The sequence below is a fragment of the Branchiostoma belcheri genome, unplaced genomic scaffold, assembly GCF_001625305.1.
Source record: "Branchiostoma belcheri isolate BF01 breed outbred unplaced genomic scaffold, Haploidv18h27 scaffold50, whole genome shotgun sequence".
NCBI lineage: Eukaryota > Metazoa > Chordata > Leptocardii > Amphioxiformes > Branchiostomatidae > Branchiostoma > Branchiostoma belcheri.
Window position 1 is genome coordinate 2,060,389 of NW_017804132.1, and position 12,120 is coordinate 2,072,508.

The 12,120-nt window shown below is 42.9% G+C and overlaps 1 protein-coding gene across 1 annotated transcript in view; it reads right to left on the reverse strand.

The window, feature by feature from the left end:
• Positions 1–10,774: 10,774 nt before the first annotated feature.
• The window catches only part of LOC109480323, a 3,604-nt gene continuing 2,258 nt past the window's right edge, over positions 10,775–12,120 (reverse strand). The window contains exons 4-5 of the mRNA XM_019782513.1: positions 11,904–12,084; positions 10,775–11,096 (exon numbers count right to left, since the gene is read on the reverse strand). Coding sequence (XP_019638072.1) covers positions 10,909–11,096; positions 11,904–12,084 — 369 coding nt within the window. The 3' untranslated portion in view covers positions 10,775–10,908. The remainder of the gene's footprint in view (positions 11,097–11,903; positions 12,085–12,120) is intronic.

A 12,120-nucleotide genomic window follows, 5' to 3' on the forward strand; every position in this document is an offset into this window, starting at 1 on the left:
CTACATCATGTAAAAGTCATTTAATATGTGATTTTATTGACTAAAATCGTCTAAATAATATACATGTACTAGTATTTCCGTAAAACTCATATACCCACAGAACTATAACGAAAAGTGTGTGTAGTATAGTATTAAGGTCCGCTAATACATGTTCAAATTCCTGATGGCAACAACACCGACGTCAAAATGACGTCATAAAATGACGTCATACATATCTAATCTAGCCGCCATCTTGGATCGTCAATCTTGAATTTTTTTAAATACTTTTTTTCAAGAATACAGTCTATTAATGCAGTGCACTTGGACTAGAAGATTCATATAAAGGTTTTATACAAACAAATACAAAGTAGTGATGAAATCCTCCATTTAAATTATGAATTTAAATGATAAAACTGACATCATTTACACATAAGATGTTATTAATGTTAGAAAGCATGTGATGGCACGACGTATGTGCCCGGTGTCAAGCCATATACATGATCCTGCTAAAAACATGACTCCGACAATGTACTCCAATATACCTGAGACAAGGCGTGAGAGGGTTTTAGTGGGTGACTCAAACCTCACCTACTCGTAAGTCTAACCACCTCCATGGTTTAACGCTAAGCCCTGAAAAATTAACCCAACTCTAACCCCAGCTAACTCTAATACCACCCCTAACCCTAACCCTAGCCCTAAACCTCTCACGTATGTGGCAGCTCAAGGACTTGGCTCAACACCTGGCCCTTACCGGTAAGTTCGCAGTCGGTGAGACGTTACTTGTGTAGACGTTCAGATTCAGACAGTCCTCGCTCTTGTTGCCCGGTATCCTGAAAAACTCCAGATACAGGTTCACTGCGCGGCTGTTTTTTCGGAACCCCGCCCAAGCGTCGAACTGAGAACAGGCGTCCCCGAACCGGGTCGCATCTCGGGTACCGGTCCAGGGGAGGGGGTCCTGTGGGGGGCGGAACCTGGAAGAATGGATGCACAGTTTGAACGGGGTTACAATGGCAAAGAACCGCACCGTCACGGCTCCAACACCAGACCCGTCGCTTACCTGCAGCCACTGTGGCCGAGTATGCCTGTCAAGAATCGGACTTGTCAGCCACCACCGGGCGTGCAGCAGGAGAGGGAAGGGCCCCTGACAATCTTCGGACACGAAGCCAAGCCATGAAGAAGACAATGGCATCTGAGATGTGCATACAATATCAATACGCAGTAATGTATCCTTGTCATCGGTAGATTGTAGGGTATAAGATATCCCTATTTTGTGGGGTCGTGTGGCGTAACGGCAACGTGCTCGACTCGGAACCAAGAGGTCCCGCGTTCGAGTCCTGACATGCCACCGATATTGTGCCCTTGGGAAAAGCACTGTACACGATTGGCTTTCCCCACTGAACTCGTGTGAAAATGAGTATTGTCTGTTCTGTACTTGTTTCTATGTGTGGGACACAACACCAGCAACAGCTGCCTGTGTCCCGCGTGTACTGCAATTTCAATAAATCAAATGTGTAAATGACCTCCACAAAGTTTCTTACCTGAGGTCTCCGACAGGTGGCGCGGCGTAGGGAATGCCCTTAAAGACGTACAGACGGTCGAAGACAGGATCCGACAGGAGAGGGGAGGTCGGGAACTCGTACCCTCTCACGTCACCGGACACAGTGGACACAACAACGGACTCTTTAAAGAATTAGAAAAAATGTGACAAAGTATATATATAGGATATTCGGATTTTCTTATACACAAACGGGTATTGTTCCCACCTTGCTTACATTTCGATGTCTATCAGACACCTTCCTCGGAGTTCTGCTTCTCGCTGCTGTATGTAGTCGATGTAGATGGCTTTTGCGGCGAGAACACAATCTCAAACGTGGATATAGTACATATAGTATATACATGTACAGTTTCATCATTATGCATGTCGTCAAACTATATTTGTTTTATCTATACATTGTACATGTATAGTGATGCTTAAATGCCATGTAAAGATATATATGTGTTCACCTTTACGAATGCAAAATGGTTGTGGAATGGAAAAAATCTTTCAGTGGCCTTTACGATACCGAAAAATCTGTTGAAATATTTCAAAACCTATCAGACTTTTTTTCAGTCTGTTGTTGAAAAACATTGCTTACATGTACTTCTTACTTCGTTTGCTAAATGCACAAATGGATGTGTAAAGATACCGCCCAAGCAAATGCCGGGTGAAAGCTGTCGTAGTGTGGTGATATGTAGGACATCTGACCTTTGGATCTTGGGGTCAACGTTCTGGTATGCGTTCAGCAGGAAAACCGATTGAACGAAATGAAAATGTATTTGAAACACATTTCCCGTCGAAGTTATAGTATGGATTTTCTAAATCTTTTGCATTAATGTAACAATTATTGCACCAGAAGCAAACATACGTTTAGTTACAATTTTATTGTTAGTTATTTTTATTCTTTTAGAATTTGAGGGTCAGGGTATATTTCAAGTAGAAACTGTCTCGGTTGAAATGTTTTCATGTTGGTTTTAGATCCATCATGACAAAGAGTCTGTTTGAACGCTTGAGTTAAATGAAGTGTTGTTGCTGTGTATAGAGCGTCCGGATCGTGTTGTCCTCGATCAGGAAAATTTACGGTGCTGTGTCCAAGCCTGACGTTGTTTGAAAGGCACGAACTAAACTAAAAGTTAGACGTGATGGCATCCTTGCAATCTAGCGTACTGACAGCTTGTTATACAGGGTTATATAGAGCCCTGGCTACAATCTAAGAGGGTCTGCACGGGGGGGGGGGGACTTTACGCTTTCTGGCTGATGTTTACGAATTTACGTTCATTTTTTTTGGGGGGGGGGGGAGACCCTATGGATTACGAAGACTAAACAGGCCCAAAGGCGCCTTACGAAAAAGGGCATGCAGGCCCCCGCATCTAAAAGATGTGAGGAGGCTTGTCACATATAGAGCGGGTCTCTCGGACCCCAAATGCATGCTGATATCTGACAGGTATCCAATATGTGTTCTCAGAGTCGGTCGAGATGCTCGTACTTAGCGGCCAGGTTAGTACGTTTGGCGGGGGAAAGGACAACTCTGCCCGCCCGAACAGCTCAAAACGTCCCGTGCACGCACAAGAAAATTCACGTTCCCTCCCGGGCGCTGGCATGACCTCTCGGTCACCCAAAGCAGCCAGGATTGAAGTTGTGCCAAAGGGGCAAATGAGACCATTGGGAGCGGGTTTACATGACATTGTATAACCGTTCTAGTACGAAAGTGGGCTAAAATCGCATTCAGCGTACATGTAAGCAGCACAGATATGATGATAGCCCACAACGCATGACTTTCCTTGTCCATTTGTACAAAAGATTCTTATAATAGGAAAGAGGACACCATCTTTCAACCACTATACACGGTCCTTTAGAGTTCACATCTCAAGCCAACACAAAACGATTCCTTTTGATTACGGCCCCTTGGTGTGCCCTCGTCTGTAATAAGACAAATTTTAGAGAAAAGACTGAAGTACTTACCTGCATGGTGCAAACATAAGTGAACAGCTGAAAGGACTAGCAGCGTCCGAAATCCACAGCTGCTTCGTGCGTTAGCCATCTTGATTGTGGACTCAGAGAGTCTGAGGAACAAGTTGTTGTCAGTCACGTGTTATGTGTGTATGTCTGCCTGTCAGTCACTCTGCTGTAGTCAGGCTAATTACGACTATGCCCCGCCCATGACAAGCCGTGACCTGGACGTCTGTCCACAGCTGTACATTGTAATACCACAATCCTGTGTAGAGAGTACTGACACTGTGCAAACACGAAGCTAATATATTTCCGATTTGTGTGGTTTGTGAGCAATACAGGCCACACCACTTAAGCTCGGACACATTTGTCTGACGTTCCTCGCACGATTACAGCTTGACGGCATTCTTGTCATAGTCGTGCACGAGTCGCATAAAAGTTACGATGAAAAAGGTTGTATTAGATCATTGTCAGCGGTTGTTCCTTTCACAGCAGCTTGCTTGCAATTTATGGCATCAGTTTGAATCATAAGGCGGTCTGCTAAAAATGTGACCAAGCAAAACTGTCACAGCCGATGATACCGTTATCAGACTGACCGCGTTAACATAACACGGCTTAATTTTATTTCTGACCTCTAGTTTGTTTCTGACCTTCAATTGAATACAGTGCAATCTTACGGAATACATTGCAATTTTACGGAATACAGTGCAATTTTACGGAATACAGTACAATGGTATTAGTATACAGTGCAATTTTGAGGAATACAGTGTAATCGTATACCATTGCACTGTATTCCGTAAAATTGCACTGTATACTCTGGCACCCTTGTACAGGTCAGTGTATCTCTAATGCAGCGAGTGGATTTTTTGGGAGGACCTAACTACGAATTCCAAGCGCCGTACATATTTCTAGAGGACCTGTTAAATGTCTACTTGAGCGTGGCGTCACAAGTTCAAGGTTGATGCATTCGGTCTCAGTGATGTGGACGAGCAACATCTGGAGACTGAGTTTTTCATACATGTATCAAATAGTTATTACTGTACAACTTTAAGCCCCTCCAACAGATCTTAGATTTAAAAGTACTACATCTAAACAGAAAAGTGGTGTCTTTTTTTTGGGTGGGGGGGGCTCCTTTTAGGGAACTTGATTTCAAATTCCATGCTATCGTCCTCGGGATCTAGGAGCAACACCTCTTTTACGACGAAAAGACCAAGCTCGCCCCTGGTCTTGTCCCTCCCAAACGACAGGCATCAGCGACACCTACAGATTTGCTAGAAAACAACAAGTAGACGAGGGTACAATCCGTGACGCATGTCTATTACTAGTATACCCATCTTTAGTACTCTCCAAGCAGATGTTGAAGGTGGAAGATCGTTTGCTTTTCATATATGGCCCCTTTTCTGTCGCTACCACCACCTTGGGTGGGGAAATGGATACTGTCTGCAGCTGGCCAATTTGATACTGTCTTACCCCCACCAAAAGATCTGCTTGGAAATTTCTTCTTTAGTGCCATAAAGAGCTGCATTGGCTATTTCCAAATGATATGAAGATCCAGACGAGAAGAAAAAGGAGAATAGAGCATTGCGGTTGCGAAGATTTTTAATGAGAGCCTGGCCGACACAAAAGGCAGACTTCAAAATACCACCTTATACATGTATGTAGGTACACGAAGTGTCGGGGTGGGGTGGCTATACGAAGCTAATTTTTGTGTATTCAGCTTTTTAAAAGGCACAGTGATGTGTCAGGGATAGCAGGTGACTGTACTAGTACTCTCGTGTTACTTTATGTTGTAGTCAAGTTCAGGGTAGATTATATGTATTTGGGCCTGTGTCCTAATCAGTTATCCAAAGTTACAAACGTGTTTACGTACTATTACTACTAGCTATGCCATTTAAAAAAAAGTGCAGTGATGTGTCCTATAGCTAGGGGCGCTAGTACGCTATGTTTTGATATAGTTTGTTTTTACGCTTGGTGCGTTACAGACACGTGCACACACTTGTTAGTAGCACCTTGTAATCGTTTCATAATTTCAAGATTGACTGCTCACACAGCATGAGAAAAGCCCATGGGCTGATAAAAGAATAAGAGAAGAATTTTGTCCCTATTCGTGTAGTGGCTGACCTTATCGTTTTGCACACGATGAAACAGATTTTTATTTCTGTTGATTATGTCATTATCACGGAAATATGTCTCATGTTAGAGTGTGACGAGATTCAGTCGCGACGCTGTACTTCCTGGCCGGGTCCTTCCTCAGACTGTGTACCACTTTCTTCGCAATCGCCTGAAAAGAGTTGAAACCGCTGCGAATCCGCCGATCGTCCATCATCTGTTAAAAGATCTTAATGTTAGTTATCATCAAAGTTTTGCGCGTGCATCTTCCCTGAAACCAATTTTTCACGCTCACAGATATACGATACTTTGGACTCACCATTACATCAAATCTTCACAGCGGACAATTGAATCTACATGTATTCCTGAATGCGTTGTTTCCACCACACTACAATTTTGTCAACAGTCACCACACACCACCCAGAAGATACAGAAGATATTACAGCAAATTAACACATTGATTTGATAATGTATAAGTCATGTAAGTGGTTACTTTTTATCTATATTATGAATGAAGTAAGAGTGACAAGTGAGACCTTCGGACTCATCAGAGGTACTTGTAACTTTGTCCTTGAGTCCGGCTGCGGTTCCTATGTCCCGAAACAAGGTGATGACTTGAGAGGAACCGAGCTTTTTTGTGGCGTACATAGACTCAAACAGGACGTCCGAAGAATGTCGTTTCATCAGGAACACGCGTCGGTCGGTAGGTGATGTGATGTCTTTTGGATCAGGTTCGGATCCAAAGGCCTTCTTGTCCTGTCAGTAACCAACGACCCATGTTACTTAATAAGCATAAAATCACATCTTAAAGCACATAAAGCAAGCGTTAAGAACTACTGAACAGCCTATTGACGAGTATATCACCTGCTTTATGTTAATCTAATATAGTAGCTCACCTGCAGAATAAGCTTGCCTGGTTTATTTTTCCTGGACGCAAAGTACATTCCAGACTCTTTGAACTGCAGTACAACATAGGTGCCGCGGTTTTCCGGTGGTGTACTCTTGTAGGAATACTTGAGCACTGTCTCTGAAAGGAACAATGAAATGCACGTGGGAAATTGATTGATTGTGAGTCCAAATTGATGTAAGCTAATTTTGATGTTTACGATCATCATTAACTAGCTTCTAAATGTCATCAGTGCAAACTTTTACCTTTAGGTTCAGAAAAACAGTTTGGAACCGAAGGGATATTAGCAAAAACCTCGAGCTCAAAGTACGGCTGTTCTAAGCACTTATTCTGCTAATTGCTACATATGCAGGTGAAACATGGACCCTGAAAAAATCGGACGAACTTCTCCTGCTATCCTTTGAAATGAGATGCTTAAGAGCGATACTTTGCATCACCCTGCGGGACCGCATTCCAAATGCAGAAATCCGGTCAAGTCTCGGGGCAGAACAAACCATCACTGACAGGATCTGCACTAGAAGGCTCAGATGGTTTGGACATGTGATGCGAAGACCGGCAAACACCTCAGTTTATAAGGCATACCACCAGGAGTTAAAAAACCCTACACCCTTGAGAAGACCACCCAAGAGGTGGAAAGACCAGATCCAGAGTGACACAGGGATTACCCTAAATGTAGCAGAGTGTGGCCCTTGATAGAGCTGGCTGGAAGTACCTGACAGAGGGGAACAAGGGGCCAGTACCTGGCCTGTGCACATAGGCAGGTAGGCAAACCTTTGCCTGTGTCTGCTTTTGCTAACTATAATCATATGAAAATACCAACACATGTAGGATAACGGTTTGGTGCTGATCTACCACTGATCATGCTCTGCTCTCGGCATTTCTACATTCATTTTCAAATTAGGTTTGGAAAATCATTAGCAAGACAAACATATTGCAGTACAAAATGTGCACTTTATAAAGGACCGCATTTCTTACAACAGAAGTCAAAACTTGTGAGGCGTAGAACTGCTGAACCGATTTAAGGTATGACCGGTATGAATAGAGCCATATGTCATTAGACAAAAAGTACATTATAAAAGCCAACCAAAAAGCTTAAACATGATGCTGTGAAGATTCAGATCCTCCTCTTACCGTTGTCTCCGTTCCTACTGTGCTTAGTACGGAACACTTTTTTTCCGAATTCTTTATTTCTCTTCTTAATCTGAATAAGGGTGCCGTCGTACACTCCGTACTTGTTCTTTATCTTCTTGGGTTCTCCAACACCATTGATTTTAATTTTCACGGTCTGAAAAAAAAAATATATATATATATATATATGTATATATATATATACATACATACATACATACATACATACATACATACATACGAACACACAAAGTTAAACACAAACAATCAAATAATTCAGTGGCCAAGTTATAAAAGTAAAGCAGCACCTACCGGTGATACCGCATCCGGCGATACCGCAACTTGCTCTCTGGAGAAACAAATCCCCATGACACAAACCGATGCCGTACACCTGCTTTTTTCTTAAGCTTAGGCAAAACCTCGTCACAGAAATGAGGAACCAAGACTCTCAATCTCTTTATATACCAGGACTAAAGATAGAATGGCGCTAGTCAAAGAAGCGAGATGAAATTAAAATTTGCCCGAAGTCTTGTCATTTCTAGACTCTGTCTGTGTTTTGGAACGTTGCTAAGGAATACCCTTCTCATCCATTATTCAGGTGAGACAATGACCTTTCCACACACAGGTAGAGTTTCCAAAACACAATACGTGTCAACCTTCCTTTGTGATATGACCTTGTAAATGAATGAAACCCGTTGTTATTTTTACAATTCTATAACTCAAAACTCATAGCCCATAACTCTCGTGCATGTTTTTAACCTTCGCCAAGAAGGTTATGCTTCCTGTAGGGATTGTCTATGGTTGTTTTGATGGTTGCTTTTTTACCATATTGATGAGACCGAGATCTTTTCTGAAGTGCTCTCATATCAAACGAAAGGCAGCGGCGACACCTAGCGACTTGCTATGAGAACACTTCGGAAAAGATCTCGTCAGTTTAGAAAAATGCAGTGATGTGTCATATGGCTAGGGGGCGCTGGTGCGCTATGTTCTGATCTTGCTTTCTTATGCCTGGTGCGTGAAAGACACACACCTGTAGCACCTTTTGGCCAGGAATATCTAGGTCACTTTTTGCTTTAAAAACGTTTATTAGTTTCAAATTGACTGCGAACAAAGCATGAGAAAAACCCATAGGCTGATAAAGAATAAGAAATGCTATACAGGTGGTGCTTCAAACTAAAACGAACTGAGAATCATCTCAACAGCAATCGGTATTTTCTTCAATCTTGTTGCATTTTTTATCACACGTCTGACCAAATATACTGTATAAGAAAGGCTTCAATTTCCGGCAACCTCTGGATAAATTACAGGGCTATTTGTGCTTACGCACCAAGAAACGCTTTAAGTCTGGTACATAGTATATTCACCATATATCCATAGAAAAATACAGACACGACAAGGTTTCAAAAACCTTCACCAACTCTGTTTATTTACTCAAGATTGACAGCTTACACAACATGAAAAATGCCCCTACGGCTTTTCAAAGGTATCCAAACATAAACATGGTATGGTGCAGCGTTCATACATTAATTCCGCTACAATAGTAACGTGGTCAAAACATACAGACTAAGTCTAGTAACTGATAGAAAACTCCAAAGGTGGTAGGCCACTTCCCTTGTGGTCTATAGGCATATCTAACACACCATTTATTTTAAGAGTGTTTATAAAGTTCATCAAATTAACATTCAGACATGTATATATGTTTATACAAATCTATATTTGCTATGTCAAAGTATTATACTAGTCATAGCTCAGTCTTCTGGGTACAATCTGTGATATAATACAGAATTGTTGTCACCGCTAACCAGTCACCATCACCTACAGGAGCAAAACTGTTACATACAATATAATAAACATTCCAGTTATTTTCTTACTAAAACTATTTAGTACCCACTGCACACTACTTCACCTCTATAGCTTCCTGGTGTAAAACGTTCATAAATGTTCCTTAAAAATAACTTTAATCTCTCCGGTTATTACTGTATTCTGCGCCTCGCCGTATAATATTTGTGGGTTATGATATACAAGTGTCAGAAAAATAAGCATCATAAAAATAGGAGGTTGTTTTTATAGTTAAGGAGTTTGACTTGTTCCAACACAAAAAGGGAACTCACCATAAATTTTCGGCTGATCCCGTCAACCTTCGTCAGATTTGTGATGCAGTCGCTGACTTTCCGGAAGTCGGAAACGTGATGACGTCAGGAGTGCATCAAAAGTGGCGGGAAGACGGTATCTCCCACCATCACGGTTCAGAGAGGGTTGGTGGGCCCTGATGTAAACTGCCTCCTTCACGCCTCACGCCTTTTGATGCACTCCTGACGTCATCACCTGTTACGGGTACGTGTGTAGCACAGGCTTTTGTCAGGTGAAGTGAAATAAGATTGAAAACTGCCTCGACGTCAACGCTAAGGTGTTGTCAAGAAAACACCATCAGCAGTAGACAACGTTCTGTCTTAGTCTAGCCTGGTATCCAGTCTGATCGTAGTCGGGGCCGAAAGAGCTCTGTCCCGCCCGCCTCACATAGGTTTCCCTGTGTGTATTTCACGAGAGATTGATTAGCCCTCTACGAACAGACTATCGTGTTGGGGGGAAACCAAATCCCCAAGCACACTGTCTCTCATTAGCGTAACTCTCCTACCGGGACGGCCTGTTTCACTGGGCGGGGGAAGCTATTAGAGCCCCCGAAGGCACAACCTGCACGAACACCCCAAAACCCCCAATCACGTAAGATACCTGGCTAGTCTTAATCTTCTGGTGCAAGGTAACAGAACTTCAAAACTTCTGTGCTGAAATTTGTAGTAAGTAAGCTGCAACGCGTCTATGTACTATGCCAGGTAAAAGTTTATTAAACAGCAGTGAGGCATCCTGAAGCTAGTGTGCAAAGGTTTCAGAGTGATGCGCTACAGTCTAAAGTCCAGACACACCTATGATGGCTCACTTCGCTAGAATTTATTACAATACAACGTTTTACGAATTTGTAATACCGCAGACTCATCTAGAATCATCTAGAAAACGTGTTAATAGAGTCTTCTTGTCACAATTTCTACCGTACATACTACGGCATACAACTGAAGGCTGGATGAGTACGTCAGTGGTTTAAGGTAGAAAATATGTACTTCTCTCTCTCTCTCTGAGTCTTTCTCTCTCTCTGAGTCTCTCTCTCCCTCCTCTCTCTCTCCCCCCTCGGCTTGGCTTCGTTTTCGAAATCAATATACCCGTGTTGAATACAGACACGTCACACGTACAGTATTTTTGTTACAAAATCTCAATCAAGGCTAATACAAAGAGAGCGACGGGATATTCAACAGGAAAGCTTTTCTGTCTCATCTCCGTCCTGATCCGACTGTTCATCAGCACCCCCTAGCGGTTTGAACGGGAACGGCACGATCTCCAGAAATGTGACCTTCGTTGACTCGGAGTCCTCATGTGCACGGCGCATTTCCGGGAAATCCAGCTGAAACAGCTGCGATTCAATCGCCGTTCCGGTTCCTGTATGAAAACGAATGGAATAAAAGTTCAAACGGTGCACAATGGGGTAATTTCAGACTGATATTTTTAGGATCAACATCCTTAGGGGCCCGGTCATATATGTCGCACGATCGCAAACTTAGGGTACTAGTATTCTTGGAATAGCTGTGCATGTACTGTATCCTTACAAAATTCATATTTAGCTATCGTGGTTAGGAAAGGGCTAGCTGACATCTTTGTCCGCGGCTGGCTACTTGAAAATTCTGAGGTGCAAGAAACAGGAGGAGCGAGTAAAAACAGATAAATAACCACGGCCCCCGGGCCACAGTCAGACGCTCTAACCACTCGGCTGAAAATGTCTAGACCCGTCGGCCCACCCACTGTTACAAACTCCTTTTTCCCCAGAACAGTAAAGGAGTGGAACAAACTGTCGGAAAACATTGTTAGAGCTAAAACACTAGAGACTTTTAAAAATGCTATAAACAGTATGTAGTTCTGAACATCAGTTCTCGCCGTCACTGCTTTCGGTGGCGGACAGGGAGTGGCGCCCCTGCCCATTGAGGAGCTGCAGACCACAACATATATATACCACAACATATATATACATTTACATATACATTTATATTATACATTTGCGACCACCCCTATCAAAAACCCCTACCCCCACCGTGCTGGAGCCCTCAAACTAGTGAGGTTAGCGCGTAAAGGGAAGAAGAAGAAGAAAACAAAGGCATCAAAATTGTACGACGAATGTGACCGGGCCGTAACTTTAATTTCAACAAAAGTCGGATATACTTCAATCATGAGAATATCAAGTTGAATCCACACCTTGGTCCTCCAGTTCGGCGAACCTTCGGATGTTCTGAAACACGGAGATCACGTGATGACGGCTGCCTCGCGAGGAGAAGACGAGATCGCGCGAGCCGAGCTGGTTCGGCGTCATCAGGAACACTCGGCGGTCGGATGTCGTCGTGATGTCCTCGGCATTTTCCGGAGTCCAGCCTGCTTTCTGTGTCAAAAAAAGAAAGAAAGAAAGAAAGAAAGA